The sequence below is a fragment of the Bombyx mori genome, chromosome 9 (genome assembly GCF_030269925.1).
Source record: "Bombyx mori chromosome 9, ASM3026992v2".
Taxonomy (NCBI): Eukaryota; Metazoa; Arthropoda; class Insecta; order Lepidoptera; family Bombycidae; genus Bombyx; species Bombyx mori.
The window spans coordinates 11,651,744-11,679,444 of record NC_085115.1 but is presented as its reverse complement, the minus strand read 5'-3'; the positions used below and the strand labels follow the sequence as shown (position 1 = coordinate 11,679,444).

At 37.5% G+C, this 27,701-nt stretch overlaps 1 protein-coding gene across 3 annotated transcripts in view; it reads right to left on the bottom strand.

Moving 5' to 3' along the window:
• LOC101745975 (disintegrin and metalloproteinase domain-containing protein 10) overlaps window positions 1-27,701 on the bottom strand; it is a 70,554-nt gene that overhangs the window by 23,230 nt on the left and 19,623 nt on the right. For all 3 annotated transcript variants that reach the window (XM_062670163.1, XM_038012995.2, XM_038012994.2), the window contains 3 exons: window positions 17,607-17,806; window positions 16,019-16,085; window positions 1,235-1,426 (listed from right to left, as the gene is read on the bottom strand). In XM_062670163.1, coding sequence (XP_062526147.1) covers window positions 1,235-1,426; window positions 16,019-16,085; window positions 17,607-17,806 — 459 coding nt within the window. The remainder of the gene's footprint in view (window positions 1-1,234; window positions 1,427-16,018; window positions 16,086-17,606; window positions 17,807-27,701) is intronic.

The following is a 27,701-nucleotide window of genomic DNA, read 5'->3' as shown; positions in this document are numbered from 1 at the left end:
AGATAGTTTCGCATAATATGCGCAATTATTGGATTTATCGCCAATTGTTACAATGAGATTAATATGGATTTCACATGAATCGATATGAATTCAAAGCTGATTCATAATTTCATGTTACCAATCAAGTTCACTCCAAAATTAAGTCCTATATCCTTTTTTTTATTAAAGAAAAAAAATTTTTTTCAGACTATCACATATAGTTAGCATCCACTCCTGAATCAGTCTTAATTGGACAGTCAGAGCGTATTCATTCATATTCGTTTTCAACCTTTATTTAACAACATATTATGAATTTCGTTCTATAGTCTTAGTATATGAAACTGTTTTTAGCACTCCAAGGTATGCATATTTGTTCTGTTGATTAAATTAATCAGAATAAATCATAAATTAAATAAGCGGGCTCCGACAACAAGATAGCATCAAGTAGACTAAGCTCGTCCACGTGTCTATGGAAATTCATTTTCATGTTGCTCTTAGTTTTGGCAATTTTTTTATGACTGGCCGCCTGCCTAATGTCAGCCCCCCTTGGGAATGCTTTTGTTGACCTTGGGCTTAGGTTGTATTGGCTTTAGTGAGGCTTTGGTTCTTAGTCGCCTTCTATGACACCCATTAGCTAAGTTTGGGTTGGGGGTATTCTTAGGCGCCCACCACGCAAAAAGAACAAATAATGTTTATTTGAAAAGTAACAAAGCCACAGCCACGTGTCTATGGAAAACAATATTAAAATTCACTGGTGGTAGGACCTCTTGGGAGTCCGCACGGGTAGGTACCACCACCCCGCCTATTTCCGCCGTGAAGCAGTAATGCGTTTCGGTTCGAAGGGTGGGGTAGCCGTTGTAACTATACTGAGATCTTAGAACTTATATCTCGAGGTGGGTGGCGCATTTACGTTGTAGATGTCTATGGGCTTCAGTAACCACTTAACACCAGGTGGGCTGTGAGCTCGTCCACCCATCTAAGCAATAAATAAAAAAAAATACTACATGGTTTATTTAGTTTGATTTAACGTTAATATCGTATAAATAACAATGAAATATATCGGATGTATTAAATTTTTCACTAAGAATATTAAAACTATACTTGCATATTCATACCACAAAATATTTTATTTTCTTTGGAAGACAAACAGTGAACTATGTTTATATGTTTCATCTCGTCAGATGAAACAGTATACTCCTATTCTAACCTACCTGGCGTACACGTGCAATATTAATTAAATAGTATTTCCACTCACCGTGCCTTTTGTTAGCAAACGGATCAATGACGTCACTATCTTTGTAAATAACTGAGTGGCCTCGTGTCTTCGTGTTGTTAGGTGGGAAGTATCTTCTTGCGTGTTCCACGTAGTAAGAACCGTCTTTGGCGATTATCTTCCCCTCGAAGACACCTTCCGTCACCGATCCGAAAACAGTCGAGTCTGGGTCGCCTAAAAAACAAGGAAAGAACATAATTTTAACTTGAGTAGTTACTGTAAGAATATTTTACATTTAAAGTTTGTTTAATTTAATTTTGTCAAAGTAATCAAGATTTGAAGATAATTTCCCTGATGTCGGGTTGCCGTTGCTTTTTCGGGCAGCCTGTATAATATATGTATAAATTGAATATTATTATTATACTATATAATATGTACAGCGTTGTATGTTATGTGTGTGCATCATAGATGATGTATACTGTGTGTGTTTATATATGTGTATATATATTTCTTTTTCTCAAAAAGAATGCACTTTCAACAAGAGTTTCTACACCACTTTTGGTTGTCTGGTAGATAATGCCTTAAGCATTAAGTCCACCTTTGTGCATAAAGTTGAATCAATATGTAAATAAATAATTTATCTATGAATCCATTTCTTGATTAATGTCATATGTAGTAGTAAGTCAGAAAGCTTCCATGGTATGCAAGCAACAATTGTATCAATCATTATCACAATGAGCAGAAGGGTTCAGGAACGAATGTAGTACAAACATATAATGAAATATATTTGTCGATAACAAAAACAACAAATAAAATATAAACGATCAATCCTAATTAAGGTCTTTGGGATAAAATTCGGAAAACACCGATACACGCCTATTTATTTCTAATCCGAAGCAGGTATATGAAATTCTTTCCTTTGTACAACCAATTTTACCCCCTTAGGTGTGAAATAAGAGGTGAACCAAAAGTCCTTAGTATCCACTAAGAAACGATTATATTAAGCATCGAGCTTACAACATAAAAGACATCAAATGCTCATATTTCAAGTTTCAAGCACCAGGGGATTAAGCTTTGCTTTGTCGAATCGGTCAAAATAAGTAGCCTATATTTCAAATATATTATATTTACCTATATTGAAATGTGATACCTGATGGAACTCGCTTTTGGATATAAGTTGAATATGAGCTCATCTATTTTAGTTTTCAAAAATACTCAATGCTGTTTCAAATGTACACGGAACCAAGTTTTTCCGCATCACAAACTGTAAGTGCGTTTGTTATATGAATAGATAAAACACATCCGCGATTTAAATCCGGAACCGACGGAGTTCGCCCGATACCACACTCAATTTATTATATTCATATCAATCAAATGACAACTATACGAATGTAGCTATGGAATAAAATAGTGCCATTAGTATTGTATTAGTTTACTGGTGGTAAGACCTCTTGTGAGTCCGCGCGGGTAGGTACCAACACCCTGCTTATTTCAGCCGTGAAGCAGTAATCAGGGACGTCTTAAATTAGGCTGGGGCCCTTGGGCACACAAGAATTTGAGGCCCTTTTGGAAAGTAAAAAAAGCGAATTATAATAACATTTTTTTACTGAGTATGACCATTTATTATAGGTAATCAAATACGGTATGACATAATATGTCATTAATGATATTAGAATGCTGCTGGTTTTTTGGTTACGATCACGATAGCGGAAACCGAATAAATGTGTGAGAGAAATGTGTGAGGGCCCTGGGCACGGGCCCCGTGTGCCCTTATGGTAAAGACGGTATTGGCAGTAATGCGTTTTGGTTTTAAGCGTGGGGCAGCCGTTGTAACTATACTTGAGAACTTAGAACTTATATGTCAAGGTGGATGGCGTATTTACGTCCTAGGTGTCTATGGGCTCCAGTAACCACCATGTAACCTCTAAGCAATAAAAAAAAAGTATAGAATGTTCTTTTGATCTATCCACTTCCATTTTTACAGCAGATGGGCGATAGTTACGAGGTTGTTGCTAAAACTTATAGCCACTGCCTGTAAATATGTACAACTGCAGACTTCGAGAGATTCAAACCAACAAAAATAATGTTTCCACCCATTCGAACGAAGGGACAGGTTGACTCCAAGTTGAGACGATCCAAAACCATCTTTTCGAGAGTAAAAAGCTTGAGGGGCTCCTTCCCGTGGTCCGATTTGAAGAGTGGGAAAACCGTTATCCAGTACATTTCAAATCAATTTCAATTTCAATTTCAAACTTCGACCTCATGCCTCAAAGTTTCCCTAGCGATGTCTATGGACTACGGTAAGCACTTAAAACCAGGCCAGTTTGTTTTATTTTTACATTGCACGAGTGCGTAACTAGATTGATTTTTAACCAGTAAATTTTACTAGTGTTCGACCAATGATGATATTGACCACAATTACTGATGATTCCCGATCCTGCGGACAGAATGGAAAGCAGTCGACGTCGCCCAAAACACGTCATCTCGGATCCTCCCGATCCACTAACGGTGCTTCTAGGTACTTCAAGCACCGGTCACCGTTCTCGTCGAACCTGTCGCTTGCGACGAAGGGCTCGACGAGTAAATTAACTCTCAGACATAGCCTACTGAGTTTCTCACCGGATCTTCTCAGTGGGTCGCGATTCCGATCTGGTAGTAGATTCTGCGAAGCACGACTCTTGCTAGGGTTCGTGTTAGCATCGTCGTCAGGTTTGAGCCCCGTGAGCTCACCTACTAGTTACGGTTACGCTGGAATAGCCGCTCCAGGCTACCAGCTTAGGTAGAAAAAAAAACTGATGATAACTCAAGATTTAGATAAACTTTGTTTTTTATTTTATTTAGTCTTTAACTTCCTATGTTCAATTTTTATTATTGACAACACTAAAGCTCGTCAACTGTTACCAAACAAAAAAGAAAAACGATCAACATACAGAGAAAACTGTAGTTAGCTGTTTTGTCTGTTTACGTGTAGATTTCCGTGAAGTTTGTTACCAAGTAAAACTTTTTATTATCATCATAGTTTCCAGAGATATCCTAATATCTTTTATTTTACAAGCACAATTAGCACAAGTTTCGTATACGTATTTGGTATACGGAATAACCGCAAACAAATTGTCGCAAAAAGCCAATTCCGAAACTGCGAAAACAAACATATTTTCTTATATTCTCGGTTTTCACTGGAATCACGCTATTTACATTTCTGAGATGAACGCGCGGCCGGTTTGAACTGTAATTACATTTATTGGATTTCGATATTAACGACCCATATTCGTGACGTTGTAGGTACGATGATTACGTTATTCGAGGAAGACTAACCGAAACGGACAATTTCAATTTGGGTTGATCGGGTTTCCGAAGCTGTTTGCGATTTTGGATCCGACTGAGACTGCTTGGGTTATCCCTGTAACGGACTGGTAAGCAGAAGATTCATTATTTTTGTTTCTTCTTTCACATAATTAAAAAAAAAAAATTAGGTCTTTACTTATGAAGTTGTCGTTTAGTATAGTCAATTTTTATGTTTTTTGACGTGACAACATCTTATAATACGATGGAGCCGGCTACACGCACGAAAAAACATGACTCATGCGGCGTTACCTCGCTCTGAGGCGTTCCATTTAAGGCTTGAAGTGCAAGCGAGAGCGCGCAACAAGCGACAAAGAGGCACAATTGGCCTCCGCGTTCGGCAGCGTTCGACATCTCTCCCTCTCCTACTTGAGTGAGCGATGCATCCGCGTGGACAGCTGCTATACAAAAATATATTTACATGTTTTCGTCAAGTATGAAGTTCAGTGAAAAGTTGAAAAATGAAACCATTCCATCAGTATTTTCTTATGACGTCGTCACGTTCAACATCGTCAGTAAACCGACTTTACAGACAACCGACTTTTTTTAATTTTTATTAATCAAAATACGCACCCACGCAGCGCAGTAAGAAATTTTCAATGCCCTTCTTAAATAAATAATTTGCACGGGAGCCAACAAACTCTTCAAAGGGATTTTGTACTGCCTTGCGGTATTAAATTGTTCCATGCCAAAAATTTCGAACTTTGGGAAAAGTAGAAGTCTGTCCGTGGAAGATCTGGTGAGTACGATGACGTAGCAACTCATGTATCTAGCTTAGAGACCATTTCTCGTGTCGTGTGTGGTGAGAGTTGTCATGTAGGAGCAGCGGTGAAGAGCGATTAACCAAGGTTGGTCGGCGATTCGTGGGTTTGTCACACACACTTCATACATATCCGCAGTAATACTAGTACCGTTCGTTTGGTAAGAGAAACTTGATGAATTATACCGGCAGTAGACCACCAGAGAGTGGCCAAAACTTTTTAAGGGTTAGTTTTCGTACGGGGCGTTGCGTAAGTGCTGAACCGGGGTCTGACCAGCATGATGAACGCTTACGATCGTTAAAAAGAACTCATTTTTCATGGCAAGTGACAATGCGGTTCTATGTACCTTTCTTTTGTGTCTATTAAGCGACGCTAGCAACGCCTTAACGCGTTACACTTATCAAGTTTATACGTTATCAAATTTGACGAAATGGACCAATATTGTTTTGATGCTAACATTGAAAGTTGCTGCTAATTCAGCGATATATTAAGTATCGTCAGTTTCAAGGATCGTCTTTAAATAGTCGTTGTTGACTTTGATTAAGGACCAGAGAGTTCCTTATTTAAATAAAAATGTCCATAGCGGAAGCGTTCAAACCATAACGATCGAACGATAATCGTGCGTTCTTTTGTAGTGTTCACTCCATATGCGTTAATAACGTTGCTAGCAGTTTGTGTGGAATTGTTGCCGCGACGGAACACGTGTTCTATAATTACACGTGCTTTTATCATAATAATATCCATATTGATGAAAGATACTAATGGAGTGAAAATAAAACACTAGTCAGTAAACAAATGACTGATTTTGAGAAAATAATTCAGTATCTTTAAAAAAAAGTCGAATTTATTGCCAGCCATACTTAAATTACGTTTCAAACGGCCAGTACCTTTCTATTATATTTATGACGAAGGAATTAATTTTGGATTCAATAGAAACAGCTACACAGGGTATTATTAAAAAGAAAGCAAACAGAATTGGTTTATTACGTAATGTTTTTTATTTTTTTTTATTGCTTTGATGGGTGGACGAGCTTACAGCCCACCTGGTGCTAAGTGGTTACTGGAGCCCATAGACATCTACAATGTAAATGCGCCACTCACCTTGAGATATAAGTTCTAAGGTCTCAAGTATAATTACAACGGCTGCCCCACCCTTCAAACCGAAACGCATTACTGCTTCACGGCAGAAATAGGCAGGGTGGTAGTACCTACCCGCACGGACTCTCAAGAGGTCCTACCACCAGTAATTACGCAAATTATAATTTTGCGGGTTTGATTTTTATTACACGATGTTATTCCTTTACCGTGGAAGTCAATCGTGAACATTTGTCGAGTACGTACTTCATTAGAAAAATTGGTACCACCCCCCTGAGATTCGAAGACCGGTGCATCGCTCAACACTAATGCACCGGACGTCTTATCCTTTAAGCCACGACGACTTCAAAATATCGAATAAATTTCGATTAAAATGCTTTAAGGATTATAAGCATTATTACGACATATTTTTTTTGTAAACACAAATGTTCACCGAGGAAATGTACATTTACATTAATATCGAAAATGATAATGATCCTATTGTAATTATTGTCATTGATTTTTTATGATGCAACTGTACTTAATAAATTTGCACATATACATAAATACATACATACATATATATGTATGTACCTTAGTTAAATATATATAGCAGATATTTGTGCAGTTTCAAATCAATTAATATTTCGATTCATTAATTCCATCGTTTTTATCCCATAAATAATATTAACATTTTAATAGGTGAATTAACACCTCTAGAACATCAATACACACCACAGCCGTAATTTTAAAATCAACTATTTTAATTACATGCAAAATTTACATATGACTATAATAATTACGACTCCTGACAGAAAAAAAAAATGTTTGCCGTGGTATTACATATTTACCGTCACAGTGGTGCAAAGCTTCACAAAAAAAATCTAGAGTAAAATCTTTTACAAAGCAGACATAAAAGACTAGATATTTATCAGCAACACAGAGAATACAGTAGAGCGTAGACTACTGCAGATCCTTCTCTTTAACTTTCCGATTCTGTGCCCGACACTGAACGTTGAATACAAACAAAGATAAAATACGAATGTGAACAACGTGAAAAGAACTCTTTGTAACGTACAAAATCCCTCCTGAATTTATTAGCAACAGAGAATATTTAATTTGGCTAAAACTTGCTTTAGCGTTAACAAAGCACAAACTAAGTCAATATGAATATTAACGATTTTGTAATATAGAACTTTTTTAAATGAAAAGGGATGATCAGTTTTATAATAGTGGTATACGATTATAAAAGTATGGTTTTGGTTTGACATTCGTCATCAAAGCGAGATGTATTTTAATATGTAATATTTATGTTTTAACAGTATTTTTTTTTATTGCTTAGATGGATGGACGAGTTCACAGCCCACCTGGTGTTAAGTGGTTACTGGAGCCCATAGACATCTGAAACGTAAATGCGCCACCCACCTCGAGATATAAGTTCTAATGTCTCAGTATGTTACAACGGCTACACCACCTTTCGAACCGAAACGCATTACTGCTTCACGGCGGAAATAGGCGGGGTGGTGATACCTACCCGTGCGGACTCCTAAGAGGTCCTACCACCAGTGATTACGCAAATTATAATTTTGCGGGTTTGATTTTTATTGCACTATGTTATTCCTTCACCATGGAAGTCAATCGTGAACATTTGTTGAGTACGTATTTCATTAGAAAAATTGGTACCCACCTGCGGGATTCGAACACCGGTGCATCGCTACATACGAATGCATCGGACGTCTTATCCTTTAGGCCACGACGACTTCAAAAAATATCATCAAATTCGGTCGAATAGTTGTTGTGTAATGTTCCAGCGAATAAACATACTAACAAACAATATTTAACAATGGTGATTTGGGATCTGGTTGAAAAAATTCACACTAACTGTTTTATTTTACAAATATCTAAAATTTATCGACACCGACATACACAATATATAATAATACTGAAAATTAGTTATTTTATTCTCACTGAAACTGATGACTCACTGCTAGACCATTATGTATATGTATAGATTAACAGTTAGCGTTGGTGTAACGATAACGTTCAACGTATGGATATTATGTTTCAAAATTCCTTGTATCTTGTAGTATAATATATTTATTATAATAATAAACGTGAATGGAGAATATTATGTTTTGAAAACATTTTATACCTATATTATGCATTTATGCTTTACCTCATATCCAATTTAAAGGTGCGTAGGGTATTTTATTAGTTTAGGGGACATAATAACAAGGAAACAGAATTTAATTGTGTTAGCGTGTCGCGAATGCGTTATTAACTTATTACAGAAGTGAATAAATAACGTGGCTGGGTATTTTAAGTTATGATATGAGTCACATTGACCATTAGGGATAAAAAATAACCAATATTTCTGAAGCAATTGAGACTTCCACCTCGAATCTTAAGTTGAGCGGAGGCCTTCGTCTGTATGGGTTTTGAAGTAGTCGTGACCTAAAGAATAGAGGCCCAGTGCATTCGTATCAAGTAATGGGGCCATGTCGATGCTCAAATCCTGCAGGCAGATATCAACTTTTCCAAGATAACAGTAGCGCATGTTTATAAACGACTTTCACGGTAAAGATATAGGTAACACTCGTCTTTTCGTGCCCAGTCTGATCACGCATTGGATTGCGAACTATTCCTTCCACTTTGCTAAAAATCACCAATTTAAAGGAATAATATCGCGTCAAAATCATACCAGCCCCAAAATTCTAAATTTGAGTAGTTAGTTACGGTAGGGCGTATTCAAAGCCTCCACAGCCACCGCTTTCCTACCTATTTCTGCCGTGCAGTAGTCGTCACGGTGCGGTTTGCCGGGTGGGATCAGTCGTTATACAACAACACAACTGAAACTTCGAACTCATGTTACTGGGTGGGTGGCGGCATTCATCTTGTGATGTCCTTCTATTAGTCACTCAATACCAGGGCTTCAGCTCTTTCTGATATCTACGTAATAGAAAGTTCTAAAAAATTAATGACAGTAGACCGGACAGTAGTAGGCAGTCGGAAACCTGGTACTTGTGAGTCACATACGACTCTGACTCCTCGACTACGGCTATTCTGTGAAATGTTTTTTAGTCCAGGCACGGAATATTACTTATTATCTTGCCTTGTAAGAGACGAAAAAACTTTTTGAAACACATAGATATAAAAATATATACGTTAAAAAATGGTTATTTGAATAAATTTCAGTTGTGTGTTATCTATAATGTTTCTTTTGATTTCAAAGTTTGCGGACCATCATGTTATTTCATAAAATGTCCGGATCTAGCCTTCCCCGAAACACACATTACATATTTACAACCCCTGTTATATATTACATTATAGATGGCCAATACAGGTGACCACACTTCCATTCTTCTAGTTTTATCAAGATTAAGGCAATAATAAAGTAAACAACCAAAAAAGTTACCATTTATGAAAATAAAAATGGTATAATCATATGTGGTATATGCTTTTTTTTTTTTTGGTCATGAGGAAATCGCCGGACTTACGCCCTCCACTGGGGATAGAGGGCGGAGCATGTCAGAGTCGAACTGATTAAAACCTTCTGTCGCTCAACAACCAACGTCCAAACCTCAGAACTCATGAAGAGGCAAAGGGGGGAAAGTGAAACGTTTAGTGCGGAGCACATCTCTCCCATCACCCTCCCCCTCGGGACGCCGGACCGGCGGTCGTCGGCGCCACGACCACCAGCCCTCTCGGTCGGCAGGCTATCCGAAGCCCGCCTAGATGGGGCCGGTTAGAGTGAGCTATCCTGCGGAATACCCCGCTGGACCAGAACCAGCATGGGTCGAGGATAGCCGGCCTTCCATCACCCGGATGCTCTTGCGTAAAACGCGTGCAGAACAGCTTGCACGTCGTTTTCTTAGGCCCCTCTCGCCGGTCCCCAGACCGACATGTGAGGGGGACCCGAAACACTTAGAGGGCCAGGGCTTGGGCGAGATTCGCCTCCCTGGCCCCCGCTCGACGGCGGCGGGATTGTGCGTCTCTAACGCGCCCCGCCGCCTCCTACTGCGAGATGGTGCACTCGCAGAAGTCGAGCATCGCCTTCCACGACTCGTCGTCGCCGAGCATCGATGCCACAACACTCGGCAACGACAAGTCGTTTCCTATTTTTGCGACGAGGACACGGCGCCACCCCTCCCATGCGGGGCAGGCGACGAGCGTATGCTCTGGCGTGTCCAAGTCGCAATCACAATGGTGGCACTCTGCCGTCGGCTCGGCTCTGATCCGGTGCAAGAACTCACCGAAGCAACCATGCCCAGTGAGCACCTGCGTGAGCCGGAAAGTGAGGCGTCCTCTGTCACGATTCTCCCAATCCACAAGGACCGGGCGAATCGCCTCGACGGTCCTACGACCAGCCGAAGGATCAGCCAGCCGTCTGGACCATGACTCCAGCATGTGATATATGCTAATCTATTCTACGAGTATATTAATAGCTGAGCTAGCTCAACCAAATAACTATGACATATTACGTAGATTTCAGTTCAAGCGTTTCGTTACTGTTGCGGCTGGGAGCCAGGTGTGCCTATCAAATTGATTACACGCTCAATCGAGATGCGAGCATACACGTGCATACTATAATTAAACTGGACATGCTGTTTCAATTCAAAACCGTGTTTTGCTAACACACATTGAAATGGACTTGTTAGACATTTCTAGTCTTCAAGGTTCGTGTGTAAATGTACTTTTAAAATGTTCAAATAAATTTTACAGGTGTCCCTATAATTGAACTCAACGAATGGGATCATAGAACCGTTTTTACTGGCGGTAGGACCTCATGTGAGTCCGCACGGGTAGGTACCACCATCTCGCCTATTTCTGCTGTGAAGCAGTAATGCGTTTCGGCTTGAAGGGTGGGGCTGCCGTTGTAACTATACTGAGACCTTAGAACTTAAATCTCAAGGTGAGTGGCGAATTTGTGTTGTAAATCTTTATGGGCTCCAGTAACCACTTAACACCAGGTGGGCTGTGAGCTCGTCCACCCGTCTGGCAATAAAAAAAAAGAAAAATCCGTTGAATTTTGATACTTTGATGATAATTATAAATTTATTTTCAAAATATTAACTTAACTAGTACAAGCTTGTATTAAACGCGATCGATTCATTAGATTGCCTTAATTTTATAACAGCTGTTTAAGGAGCCAGGTGTAACGATCGAACGATTATACATTCAATTAACCCAAGTATGGTATGTACACTGATAATGTCGAAGCTGTGTAAATAACATTTCAAACAGCACTAAAAGTATCCATTGAAATTCTCGTCAAAAATGTTTTACACCGTATAGCTCTCCCTTTACAATTTCTAATGCTATGATGACAATAGCATTTATTACCGTGGACACCTTTGTAAAGATCGTTAGTGCAGCGAATTGTGAGCGTAAGGATACGAGACGATTTAGATACCTTGGACATGAGACTGACTGCACTTGGACTGAAAGTAATGATCGTTAACGGTTTTATTCTATCAGTTTTTTGGGAACTGTTATCAAGCATTTTCTTCGATCATCATTAAGGCGACAAGTCATCGACTTAAAAACTTTTTTACTTAATTGACAATGGATTAAATGGTTTTTATAAGTTATCTATGGTAAGTAAAAAGAGTTTTGATCTGTGCTATTTTTTTATGAAAACAGTAAGTATGTTAAATGTGAAATGTAATAGCGTCAATAACATAATATTGATAATTAATTAAGGATATCAGATTCGTCTCCATATATTGATGTATATATTCATAGGTAAATGTTGGAAATTGAAATTACCTACAAAAAAACGTTTTTTTTTTTAAATATGGTAACAAATCTATAGATTTAGAGGCAATGACGAAGAGATGATGTCACTCACAGCACCAAATTTAGTGAATGAAGGAAAAATGTTTCGCACAAACGGCGCCCACGTCCGTTATCCTGCTTTGAAAATGAGTAATTTCTGATAGGGTTAATTAACACGAATTCAATGAATTAAATTTATATTTTGGGTATGATTTAGTTGTTTTTTCTGTTAACCGGGCTTCTTAGTATGTTGGCGAATTACATAGTTTGTATCTATAATTAAATAAATCTTAATACAGTTTAAGAAAGAAGAAGTTTAGAAAAAAGTCTCGTAATGAAACAGTTAAATAAAACTGTTTCATTACGAGACCTTTTTCTATTAAATAAAAAAAAACACAATGAGAAACTCGATGTCCCGACATTATCCCACCCTAATTAGCAAAAAACATCACAAAACAAAGTCATATACGTATCGTACATTTTCGGAGAGTTTAAAATGATTTAAGCCATGTAAATTACGAAGGTTCGGTCGGTAAACAGTGAAGAGACGCGCTATATTTTCCGCGAGCACCGCAAACCCTCGGAATGTTTTCAGGAAATTTTAACAGCGTTTCGTCGAAATACTCTCGTAGTCTTTTCACGGAATCAACGGGGCCGCCTGGATTTTTTTGTCGAGAATGATTACATTATTTCGGTTTGCCTGAAAAATCATTTCAAATTCGACTCGCATTTTAATGTTTGAAACGAAACAACGCAAACAACGATTGCGGTGTAGAGCGGTACTAATTATTTAAATGATTTTTGACTAATTACATAGTTAGTAGTACATTTATTTTACGTTAATATAAGAAAAATGTTTTTGTTCTATTTTTTTTTTTATTGCTTATATTGCTCGACGAGCTCACAGCGCACCTGGTGTTAAGTGGTTACTGGAGCCCATAGACATCTACAACGTAAATGCGCACCCACCTCGAGATATAAGTTCAAAGGTCTCAGTATAGTTACAACGGCTACCCCACCCTTCGAACCGAAACGCATTACTGCTTCACGGCGGAAAGAGGCGGAGTGGTGGTACCTACCCTTGCGGACTCTATTTCATGTTATTTTAATATATGGAGATATGTATCTATCTTATTTGTGTTCAATTTTTATCGTATTTTATAAAAATGTAAATTTCTACTAAATAATTTGCTATTAAGTGAACCTTTCACAACTTAAAATCCCTAATAAATTGTAAGTCTATGACAGAAATAACTGAGAACTCTGGTTTTGCTTCAAAAAGCGTTTATAAAGGGAATTCCGTTTTTGAATTCCGACCGCATATTTAAATGTTTAAGTTACGAAAAGGGCGGATATTTAATTTTAGGACAAACGCGTATTTTGTTGGAATATTTTTTTTTAGGTAAGCAGCCTACGTCACTTTCTGACTGATGTTCTGTGGTTATCTGAGACGATAAACAGCACGAAATAATCGTTATTTTTAGACATGAGGTCCAAGTTTGAACTAATAGTATCTATGGCCCTTATGACGGAGAATGCTCACCATCGTTCATGTCATGCATGCAACAGATCGGCGTACTAAAGATATATATGTGAACTATATCTGTATCGTGTGTTCCAACGAACCAGAACATTTTTTTTAAAAAAAAATTATTGCTTAGATGGGTGGACTAGCTCACTGCCCAGCTGGTGTTAAGTGGTTACTGGAGCCCATAGACATCTACAACGTAAATGCGCCACCCATATAAGTTCTAAGGTCTCACTATAGTTACAGCGGCTGCCCCACCCTTCAAACCGAAACGCATTACTGCTTCACGGCAGAAATAGGCGGGGTGCTGGTACCTACCCGTGCGGACTCATAAGAGGTCCTATCACCAGTTACATTTTTTTTTATTTTTTTTTTATTGCCTTTGTAGGCAGACAGACGGGCATACGGCCCACCTGATGGTGAGTGGTTACCGTCGCCCATGGACTTCAGCAATGCCAGGGGCAGAGCCAAGCCGCTGCCTACCGCTTAATACTCTCCATAAGCCTCGTTTGAAGAAGGACATGTCATAGCGCTCGGGAAACACCGTGGAGGGGAGCTCATTCCATAGCCGGATGGTACGTGGCAAAAAAGATCTCTGGAAACGCACTGTGGATGACCGCAGTGGCTCCAGGTAGTATGGATGAACTCTACTCCGGTGGCGGGCGGTGCGATCGTAAAAACGAAATGCTGGTATCATCTCGAACAATTCCTCAGAGCACTCCCCATGGAACATACGGTACAAAATACAGAGGGAAACGAAGTCCCTCCGCAGACCCAGAGGCTCCAAACGATCCGAGAGAATGGGATTATCGACAATCCGAACGGCCCTCCTCTGTATGGAGTCAAATGGAAGAAGCTGGTATTTGGGAGCCCCGGCCCAGAGATGGGAGCAGTACTCCATGCAATACATACTGTAGAAACAGGCAGATCGGTGTATACAAAACCAGTATCGGTTTTAATACGCTCTATGACAAATATACGTATACGATAATATTGTATGTTAGAATGATATTAATCGCATTCGCAGGGTTGCTATGCAAAATGCAGGTTGCAACACGACAGTTAAGTGCATCGGAGACCGCAGTAAGTAGGGCAACGAACTACGATCGATGCTACAACGCCCTCCGCACAACTTTATCCGTTTACACTGATCCAAACATTCACGATGCTCATAACAACTAGAACCCGAAGACCGGGCTCACCGCGTTTGCACACATCACTATCCCTAGTTGTTTACTAAATGAAATGTTCTGGAACACGCTTTGCTGGTCGGAATTAAATCTAACAACGACTTTTAGTGAAACGTTAGAGACGTGTCTGTAATATACCAATACAGCGATTTTGTTCTACCCCTAGCATTGACGTCATCCCTGTGCAGCGGTAGCTACTTACGATAAGGCGGGTCTTATACTTATGCAAATTTAGTAATTAAAAAAAAACTCTAGTGACTCAACTTGATTAATTGAGTTATTGGAAAGAGTTTTTTTAATGGCTGAACGTAATTTTTGGCTGGTTACTTAGTTACATTTTCTGCAGAAGGTAAGTAATACCGTAGCGGATTCCGGTTAATGAATCTCTACGCTGGTAAGCTTTAAAATTTAAGTGGGCGCCGAAAGCTCCCAATTAGACGGGACTTTGACAACGTCCCGCTAGTGATTGCTAAAAGAAATTAACTTTAGTGTTCTCGACGAATTATTAAAGACGTGTGTCGAACTGGGAACATCGAACTAGCGAGTAGCCAGAGCAGTGGGAGGTTAATGTTCGCGTTCGGCTTTTGTTTGATTAAGGAGCAACACAATCGCGGTCGACACACTCCGTACAGGGACTTATTAAATTTACCCTCGGGGCGAGGGCAAACAATGGCGTCTATCTTGCGCGTATAGATAACGTCCGTGTTCTCCGTTCCCAGCACACAATGGACAAAAGTCGGTCCCGAGTTACGGCTGTCAACTCCCCGTACGCCATCCACAAACTTTGTGACTGCTTTTCATAAGTCCGAAGCGTTCAAATTTATTAAATCCTTTCATTTTACGATAAACACTTTCACGGTCACTTTTGTTCTGGAGATAAACAACTTTATCTAAAATTAAATAGAATAATAATTATTAATTAATTAAATTGTGTAATCAGTTTCCAAAATATTCTTCTCCACCTGAAGGTAGTCTGGAAGATGTGGCTCTTAGCGATAGCACCGCCAATTGTACATTTTTTTGTATTTAATGTTTCGTATTGTTTCTTTTCTTGGTGTACAATAAAGAATACTCTCTCCATCTCTCTCTAAATAGTAATTAAATAATAATTAATTAATAAATAAATATTTAAAAAAATTCAAATACAACTCACCAGCAAGTTTTCCGCTGTAAATGTGCGATGAGTCAACTTCGTGTGTTTGTCCTTGTGAGCCTTCCACCTAAAAGCAAATTAAATCATTTTTAAAACGTAACAGAGTTATCTACTATAGACATAGTCCACCTTGTTTTTTACATAAGTAAAAAGCAAAAACATCGGAACACTATACGCAGCCCACTTTGAGGCGTGAATCATGATTCGATCTCGAGTCGATTTCTAGAAATAGGTATTTTCATAACAAGCTTGTACCACTTATTACACACCGTTTTTAGACGTAATTGTACCCAGTTTTTTATTAAACGAACCAGGTACCTATATGAAGTATATTCATGAAAATTAAAATGGACATTAACTATTATGATTATTAATGTAGTTTCATTCATATTAAGCTAATTGTTATTATCAGGTACACAAAAAATGGACGATATTAAATTTATATTATTTAAACTTTCGAAATTCAGAACCCCAAATTGTAATAAATTCTTGAATGTTGTACTAGATATGTTTGGGATAATTTTCATGATAAATTTTCATTAAAGCATTGATTCCTAACAGACTAAAAAAAAAATAACGCATGAAACGTAAACAAAACATAACGAGCGACCTTTCAATGCTGAGATTTATTGTAACAGCTTGCTAGCTTATAAACTAATTGATTCATCCAATAAGACGTTACACCTGTGATAGCAATGCTTTTGTAAAGAAACAATTAGTGAACTACTCTTTATATTATTGTTTTCAATTTAAGCATTACATAAAATTAAAGGTATATGGTATGGTATATAAATCCATAGGTATAATATTCGTCAGTATATTTAATGTCTTTCCTGCCTACGTTGCTAATAGAAAGAAGACTAATAAAACATTTCATATAATGTACTTACACTGTGTTGAAAACAGAATGAAAGCTATTTGCTCAGACTTAAATTCCATACATAGCTACGAGTATTAATTGAACACAGGTCGTATAACACCAGTTAATAATAATAAGCAGCAAAGCTTAAAATGACAACAAGAAAGTACAATTATTGTTTTTTTTTTATTGCTTAGATGGGTGGACGAGCTCACAGCCCACCTGGTGTTAAGTGGTTACTGGAGCCCATAGACATCTACAACGTAGACGCGCCACCCACCTTGAGATACAAGTTCTAAAGTCTCAATATAGTTACAACGGCTGCCCCACCCTTCAAACCGAAACGCATTACTGCTTCATGGCAGAAATAGGCAGGGCGGTGGTACCTATCCGCGCGGACTTACAATTGGTCCTACCATCAGTAATTACGCTAATTATAATTTTGCGGGTTTGATTTTTATTACACGATGTTATTCCTTCACCGTGGGAGTCAATCGTGAACTTTTATTGAGTACGTATTTCATTAGAAAAATTGGTACCCGCCTGCGGGATTCGAACACCGTTGCATCTTTTCAACACGAATGCATCGGACGTCTTATCCTTTATGCCAAGACGACTTCAAACTTCACTTGCTTAGAGCGATCTCTTCCGATTTTCTCTCTCTTCAAAAAAGACGGTGATTCTCAATACAAATAATTGATTTCAAATTAAAGGAGCGTGCTATTTTACCTTAAAGTCATCGCTGAAAGCGGACAAGTCTCGTCGCAAACGCAACTTGAATTTCCTGTCGTGCGCTTTGAAGTCGAGTCGCAGTTCTCGTTGAGAATCCGTGGAGCGTCGAGCTCGCAAGTGTTGATGATGCAAATCATCTGGATCGTAGTCTAGCGTTTCGAAGTGCTCGATGTATTCGTTAAGACGAACGCGAGATGCTGCAATTAAACAAAATAGTTTAGTTCCAAAATCGAACCCTGTCACTTATAGATAGGTATTGCTACCAGAATCTCTTATCATCCGTTATCCGTAGAAATATTTTTTTTTAGGGTTGAGTGATTACTGGTGGCCCGGAGGCCTTTCCAGTTTTACCAGGACAGGTGGGCGAGCAAAGGCTCAGCCATGAGGGTTGGAATTTGCTAACAGCTGTCCGAGCGCCTCCGAACGAGACCTAACAACTCAAGGGCAGCTGCTTCGCAACTGAATCTACTACCGAATCGGAATTGCGACCCGCTGAGAAGATCCGGTGAGAAACTCAGCGGGCTGATGGATGGGTTAGGTTGCACGTCGAAGCCTTTGCCGAGTTCGACTAGTACGGTTACCGAGCTCCCTAACTGAGCCCTAGTGTTAAAGCTGAATGCGTCTAGTGCAAGAGTTATTGGATCTGAACGATTATACGTATTGAACTAATAAGACTATTCGGTGTATGTCTGATTTTGTTACTAGAAAATGTTTTTTTCAACAGTTTAGTTTATAGCCACCATTTATATGCGTTGGGATTTACGACGTGTAGGCAAATCATCTCGATCGTTCTATTTACTACTTCTTGCAGTTATGTGGTGTTGGTAAGAGCTTAGTAAGTAATATTGTTCATCATTTAAGCCGTGTCGACTATGAGTCATACCCGATGCGATTCAAATTATATAATCACATTGTACCGCTTGTGACAGAGCTATTTCTAATCATCGCTTTCCATTGACTGACGACTTCTGTTGTAACATATACCACACAACGCTATAATGTCAGATTTTCTTTTATTGCTTAGATGGGTGGACAAGCTCACAGCCCACCTGGTGTTAAGTGGTTGTTGGAGCCCATAGACATCTAAAACGTAAATGCGCCACCCATCTTGAGGTATAAGTTCTAAGGTCTCAAGTATAGTATGGTATAATTTGTTTTTAATTTAAAACAGGCGACGTGGACTGTCTCTTATAATTGTTCGTATTTTTATTTTGTTCATCTATTGTTTTTATATAAAGAATCATTTAATTTCAAGAAACAATAGTATTTAAGTCATTGTTATCCATTTATACATTAAGTATTCACCATTACACATGCAAATATGGAAAGGCACCGTATGGTTATGAGATTAGTTGTTTACAAAGCAATACAGAGAATTTGATCAAAAAATTTATTATAGTCATTTTTGTGAAGCTGACCGGCATTAGATGTGGGATGTGAACAGCTCTTATAAAAAGAAAACTGTCCGGATTCAAGAAGTTTCAATGTACCTAATGACTCATTAATAACGACGAATTTTCTTTACCATCTGAATCGGTCAGCAAATTTATTATTACCCGCACACTCGAACGGCTTGCAGCCTGGATGTTTGAGTGTAATATTTACACGCTCACGTTTATTTGTTCAACCTTACAGAGCGGCGGTTTCTGCTTTAGCCGCCGTGTCACTGGGTCAGTGGGACAGGAGCACCCCTCAAATGTTCTGGATGCAATCATAAAATTGGTATAATAGAAAAACGAGTACTACATGAATTTCGGCTCAAGTACGGTTCTTGGTGTTTAAAAATATTGTATAGTTATTTTAGTAATCACAATACAAAAAATATGGAAGTTAATTACATTAACATTATTTAAAATAATTATTCTTGGATTAATGAAACTTCCTATCTGTTTATTTTAGAAGTTTCAATGAAGAAATTAACAATCTTAATGAATACAAATACCTAAACAAATAAATTCTGAAACCAAAATCTGAAATCCTACAGAAAATACTAGGCGATTACTCACAACCTGAGTTAATTCATTTAAAAGGATGTTAATCAAATGGTAAGGAGATAGAGAAATCTAATTAGTTGGCGGCAAACAGAAAGTGCTTTCGTTAACAGCACAAAACAAGATGGAGCGAAGGAATACCCAAGGGAAGGGACCAATTACTTAGCGACCGGTTACGTCGGTCGGTACACGCTTTCCAAACAAACATAAGTACATGATAGGTATTACAGAAGTGGATCCATTTGATACCGATTAACTTCAAGTATTTTGTCTAGCATCAGTGAATGTAGAAGTTTACATTCGTACATTACGTATTTAACCATTTTGTATGGACATCTCACATATTATGTAGTACAAAAGATTCAGAGTAGAACAATCAATCCGGTCAGTGCATACACCGATACAGATTAAATATTAGGCTTGCTTAATTAAACAGCAAGTATAAACAATGTTGGAAACCGGCTGCCGTTACAGACTAATTGATGAGCTGTGTACAGAATTGGATTCCTATAGATTCCAATGATACCAAATAAACATCGTGTTGTTTGTTATTTAAATTTCAATCTAAGCTTACTTGATTATGAATGAAACACGTTAATGGTGTTGTGTGATGTTAGACGTGTTTATTTAAAAACTACTCAATCATAAAGTATCTTAACTCAAGATTTTAGTACGAAATGTTTAATGTTCCAACTTTACTTCGTTACCATTTATTAATTACGAGGCATCTTTCACGCAAATTTCAATTGATGCTTCAATGAAAATTTGTACCTATAATTATTTAAGTCGATTTCTCATTTAGCTTTGGTCTGTTTTCGAAAGCCTGTTTTCATACAAAGTGTGAAAGCTACATAATATTTGTGCACACGTCATTAACACAAAAGTTTGTAATACAGTAGAGAGGTTTAGTTTCAGCGGATGAAAGACTTACTTCAGAGCTCTCTACAAGAGACGTTTCTCTGTTAAGCTAATTGCCTTAGTTGGACAGTAAAAAATATTCGCGAATGAACTGAACATTGATTCATAAGAGATTGCAGCCTTAACAAAAGAAGCAATATACCAAAAAGATGTTTGATTGTATTGAACAAAATATGGTTCGTTTTAAAGTAGTTTTAACAAAATTAAGACGTTGATAATAGTGATAGTAGATAGTCAATAATCGAAATTGGACCGTAGACACCTAAGAATTACGATTGATTATAAACTTAAAAAAGCGACTATTTCCAAAATTCTTAACTATGTAATACTTAAGTTCGTCAATAGATACTAATCAGCAAATAATAAAAATTGTTGAACAAACACAGTTAAATAAATTTATGAATGGTTTTGTCTTTGCCTGAGACTTTTGGGCGGTAACGCGAGGTATTAAGTTTTTCAATTTAGTGTTTTAAGCGTGTGGTGTGATGGCTTATTAACCATTTAGCGTCAGTAAAAATTCACAAGTGTGGGAAAATGAATCAAGACCATTTCAAATTGATTCAAAGGTTCTTCAAAAAAGTCCACTGAACTCTGAGTAAATTCCCACCATTTTACTGAGAGGTCATTTCATTGGATCTTATTCATAAGTTATCATTACGATACGACCTTATCTCACCTCATTTAATTTCATTAAAAAAATCATTTGATTCTGTTCAATTTCATCTTAAATAGTACCGATATATCTTCAATATTTTAGCCTGTATGGGCGAATTTGAAAAAAGAATAAAATCCTATTTAAATGTAGATTTCTGTAAAATATCCTTTACAATACGGTCACTAGACTTTAAACAAAATGCAGCATAATATTAAACACTATCTTTATAAGTAATCAAGGCCGACTTTCGAGGCAAGTAATTAGTATACTTTTTTATTGCACATACGGGTGAACGAGCTCACGGCCCACCTGGTGTTACCGGAGCCCACAGATGTCACAATGTGAACATGAATTCGTAGTTTCAACTGCACAGTATGTATAACGGCTGTCCCGCCCTTCAATCCGGTACGCATGACTGCTTCATGACAGAAATAGGCAGGTACCGATGAGGGCTTACAATACGACCTATCACCAACAAACACATTTTTTACGGGCTATTCGGAAATTTATTTTTTGTAGGTTTTGGTTTTTTATTAGATGTTATTCTCGGGGAACTTATCCACTCATTCACACTAGTGTATAAGAAATAAATATATACATATATCTGCTTGCGGGAATTTAATACTGGCATAGTCGCATCTTTTTTTTTTAGTCCTACCTATGCTGATAGCCTTGAGAGGCTATTTCAGCGTAACCTTAACTACTAGGTGAGCTCACGGTGCTCAAACCTGACGACGTTGCTAACACGAACCCCCTAACAAGAGCCATGCTTCGCAGAATCTACCACCGGATCGAAAACGCGACCAACTGAGAAGATCCAGCAAGAAACTCAGTGGGCTATGTCTGTGGGTTAATTTACTCGTCGAGCCCTTCGTCGCAAGCGACGAGTTCGACCAGAATGATGACCGGAGTCGCATCGCTGGATACGAGTAGGTACGTAGAACATCTTATCTGATCTGTGTGTCTTATGATTTTTCCCTCAAGCACTACGCCAAATTATAATGATAATTTCAATTAAAACAAACGCTCTTTACAACATGTACATTAGAAACATCTTTTTTTTTTCTATAAGTATAATAAAATTTATAGTAGCGGTTTTCGATAAACCGAGCTCCAAACTCACTCAACTAGTAATCTTTAGCATGACCGATACAAATAAATCGACAAAACATGTTTTTTATACATTGTAACATAGGTGTAGTGTTCACGTCACGTAACGTATTCTACTGACCCAATTACAACTGCACTGTTATAAAATACAAGCACATTCCAAAGCTTGAAAATTTTAAGTCTTCGTTTTTAAGCCTGAAGGGATGTGTGTGCACAATTATGAGATGCTTTCATTTCTTGGGTCACGTCTTTAGCAAGAGAGATTTTTTTGGTTTGTCAAAGTCAATTAAGTTGAAAACACAGCACAATCACTTAAACCTCCGTTACAGTTGAGAAGTGAAAACTTGTTTAACTAATCGTGGGTTTTTTCGATTTAACAGTTGTATTAGTTTTCTCATACGAGAAAATCGAGCTTCCTAACAGCTACAAAGTGCTTTGTCTCTTTACTCTAAATAACATTGTATTTAATTGTATTGTTAATTATTATGCCTTTATCGAATTATTAATGGTCGTATGCCGAAATAATTCTGTAGATCTTTTTTTTATTTTCATTTTATTTTAATTTATTATTTTTAGTTTTAACTACCTTTTTTCTTTTTTGTTTATCTAAGTGGATAATTCTCTATCAAAATTACTTATACGTATGGAAGGAGACAATTTAATTATTCAACATTTGCAGTGAACTATCCGGCGCGCAGACATTTGTTTATGTTTGCAGAGTGCCCAACGACGCGCCGCCCGCCTAAGCGGACGGTAGCAATACCGAGGGGTCAACGACCCATCTTTCCAACTGACAGTGGATGTTCATGTTATAAAGCAAAAGTCATGTACAGCATTCTGTTAGTTTCCAATTAGATTTTTGATGTAGCTTAGTTCAGGAAAGCACAATTACTTCATATTGTTTTTGGCTAATACGGCCCAAATTTAGTAATTTATCACCCAGATTGTCGCAATTCGAACACACAATGGCCAATAACTGCTAGGTATCAATCAAATTTTGGTTGACACAAAAATTGGACGAGCCGCGATTGATGAAAATTGTCAATTCAAAATGAAATATACTTCAACGAAATTAAATTGACTTTTAAATGGTTTATTTTGAAGTTCAAATATTTTATATACTTACATACTTGTTGAATGTCCATGTCAATAAACGATCAAGTCTTGAGTAATAAATAATTAATCAAATTAGGGTGATTAAGTTACGATTTATTATAAACGTAACAGGGAAAAATCACCCATCACCGGTTTACATGTCTTATTCATGAAACGATACTGATTACTGGATTGACGAGTTCATTTCCTTGATGAAGCTGTCAATGACTACACTGAACTGAATGTAAACAAGTAAGAACGTCGATATTTTGAAAAGCCATTCCAGTTTTTTGTTTTTTTTTTTATTGCCTTTGTAGGCAGACGGGCATACGGCCCACCTGATGGTGAGTGGTTACCGTCGCCCATGGACTTCAGCAATGCCAGGGGCAGAGCCAAGGCGCTGCCTACCGCTTAATACTCTCCATAAGCCTCGTTTGAAGAAGGACATGTCATAGCGCTCGGGAAACACCGTGGAGGGGAGCTCATTCCATAGCCGGATGGTACGTGGCAAAAAAGATCTCTGGAAACGCACTGTGGATGACCGCAGTGGCTCCAGGTAGTATGCATGAACTCTACTTCGGTGGCGGGCGGTGCGATGGTAAAAACGAGATGCTGGTATCATCTCGAACAATTCCTCAGAGCACTCCCCATGGAACATACGGTACAAAATACAGAGGGAACCGAAGTCCCTCCGCAGACCCAGAGGCCCAGTTTTTCCATATATTTTAACATTTTGTGTGTAATATTTTTAAAATTATAAACGTGTAGTTTATTACACGTTCACTTAATGTTATTGCAATTTTAAGTTTAATAACAGTTATAGTAATAAAATAAAATGAGTCTGAAAGAAAATTCGTGTAAATAGAACAAAAGGGTAGTTTCGTCAAGAAGTTACTAAATGTCTTCGCTACGACTTGGCAAGAAAACAATTAAAAATTAATTAAAATTTAACAAAAAAGCAAAATCATCAATATGAGTTTTATTTGTGCTTAAATAAATAAAACTCAGCGTTGTCGAGCTTAGACGGTCATGAGTCATAATTTAGTTTTGTCCCGTCAGTGATCATTCAGCTACATTCAGCTCGTGTAATCTGAGTGACGTTATCCGGCAGCCGACTGCGCCTCAGTAACGTCTGACCAGGCAGACACGTTGCATAGACGTAATAAAACCAGTGAAATGAAGCTTATGACATATATATATTTTTAATGGTGTCGAAGAGTAGATACTTGAAACCTTAGAACTTGTATCTCAAGGTGGGTGGCGCATTTACGTTGTGGATGTCTATGGGCTCCAGTAACCACTTAACACCAGGTGGGCTGTGAGCTCGTCCACCAATCTCAGCAATAAATAAAAAAAAACTCGCGTTTTATTTTTTGAAGGATTCCATATAGCCATTATAACCCAATATTATAGTAGAGGCCGCATTTCGTATTTTATGTAGTTTCTAGAGCGTTCATGCGTTACGTTTAGCCTATTTTACAAATCGGAACCGATGTATTACCGGTATAGTAACTAGATTGTAATATTATTTCGTGTATTCGAGAAGTCTCTCCCATAATTCTGAGTATTTTCCATCCATTTTGATAGGTTTTATTATTAGTACTAATGCCATACCATCCTACTCTTGTTTGTAAGAACCTAAATTTAAGCTGCTTAGAGACGAGCTTCATCAAAACCACGAACTTTAAATTGTGCGTATTCCACACGTTATTCCTTTTTATATTACGTATATGGAATATTATGACTCTGTTTTACAACTGGCTCACTGCCACGACTTTACAATTAGTCGCCATTCGAGACCGTTAATAGCCCTAGATTGTTGGGCTTTTACATGCCGTATGTATTATTAATCAATATATCCGCGATAGTTCGCTCGGACGTTTGAATTATTATGATAAAGACGCTAATCTATCATTACGTTTAAAATAAATTAACCAAGTATTTTATCATGTATTAAACCACATTACGGATGAAAGGAATGGGGTCGAATTGGGACCGGTTTGAAATAAATACGAAGTATTAAGCACAGAAGCATAATATGTAGATAGTTCTAAATAAGTTTATAGAGTAACAGGTTATGTTTGCCGGTTCAATCTTAAATATACATACCATAAACTTATTACTACATATTTTCGATGTTAACTATTATAAAACTATTTCATTTATAGTAAAATAGTAATATATTTTCGAGTCACGATAACAACCGCATTCCTGGTTAGCTCTGTGCGCTTTTATCAATATTTAACATTACCAAACTTATGTTATTATCGACATAAATAACGCCTACGCTGGTACATAATTTTAGTGAGTTTAGATGTTGATCACAAGGATGTTGTACTGTAGCGCTTGCCAGACTTTAGAGGTTATTGAACTCGTGCCCAATAAAGTTGTATGATAAATATTATTGATTATTTTACATAAGCTAGCTGTCTACTGTTTCATTCATAAATTGTTTTTATTTCAGAAAACGTTTGACCTATATCGTTTTTACTTAAATTTAATTACCTCTTTTTAAGTTAAGCTCGCTCTATTTTAATTTGGGCTACAAGGAAAGATATTTTGTCCTGAATTGATATTACAATTTATAAGTTTTCATAATGGATCGAAGATATCGACTGCAGACTGTGGGTCTGCCGCGTCATGCTCAACGAAGCGTGACCGACCTCCAAGGTTGAAGCACAATTTAAAACCTCACCTCACAGTTAAGCAGTTCTGCGTAACCGATTTTTTTTGTGGCTAATAACAGGCAAGAGCCTCGACCTAAACGGAATTACTTAGTCATTTCATTACATAGTGTACAGTTTCGTGCAGAGCTGTTGAATATCTCGATCTATTGAATAATTTTATTGGCAGCTACAGACGATTACCTGAATGCACCAATCAAAGTTATGCGTTCTACTACCAAATTCGAAATGCAGAGTGCTGTATAATGAGGACTACCCTCAAAATAGAAAAGTCTGATTGTACTATGGGTTTACGACAGAATTGACGAGAACAGTAATATCTATAGACTGCCGTGAAATTTATCATCTCTTAATCTGAAATTGGCATTTAATCATTCACATTTAAAAATTATAATTTTTTATTGAAATTGTTTTTATTTTATTTATGTTTGGATTGTGTGATTTTTGTGATTTTTATTGCGTTTTTGTGTGTATAAGAGCTAAGTCTCAGGCTCAACATCTCTTGTGGACATTATGCCAAGGGCACGGGGAACGCTCGGAAATTTATTCGAAATTATAATACGTGCAATATTTCATAAAAATCTTTCAATATGATGATTACTAGTAAATATGTAATCATTAATTACTATAATAATATAATAGTGTTATTAAAGATACAACACTGTATAATTGATATACTTAACAGTATTCATTTTTTAATATACCTTATATTCGCCTACACTATTCATCTAGTCAAAGCAAAATATTATATAAAAAGAAACGAACAAACCTAAATTCATCTACATAAGTAGCTTAAGCCTTCAGTTTAATATAAACAGGATGTAATTAAACGTATTATAATCATGCAAGCTCTTAATTTTGATTCTGTTAACACCAACGGTATATGTTTTATCTTTGAAGAAAATATTTAATGAAGGAAAATTATGTGCAGGTTATTTATTCCATGAAGGTTTTCATTACCTTGGAATGCCGACGAGCACACAGCTCCCTTGATTCTGAGTAGCCACCGTAGGATAAAGCCAAGCCGTACCGTACAGCTGATGACTCGTATATGTTTTAAAGGTGAAAAAAAAATCATATGACATAAGTATGGTGTAACCGCGAGCACACCTAGTAAGTACTAAAACGTATTCAAAAATATTAGCTATTCACGCCAGTCACATGATTTTGCATGTCAGCAATACATGATTTAAAATAATTTGCTTTCGTATGGTTCTAGTGGAAAGTTATTGATTATTGATAAATGTTAATTTCATTCATCGATTCTAGAGCTTATTGTGAGTCCGTACTGGTAGACACCACCACCATCATACCTATTTGTACTGCGAAGTAATCACGTTGTGGTGTCTATGATCTCCGATAAGCGCTTTACTGCATTTTTTTAGTATGTCGCCTATTGAAGAAATTAGACCTGACTATCGATTAATTTCCAAGTAAATTATATTTTGGTCCATAATAAAGTATACTTTTTTCCTACCTAATCTTTGGAAGTCTAAGTGACTGGCGAGCTCACGAACTAAACTTGTAAGTTTGCTAACATTGACTTTAGCAAGAACAGAGCTTCGCAGAATCTATCACCGGATCGGAACCCGGACCCACTGAGAAGATCCGGCGAGAAACCCAGTGGATTATGTTCATG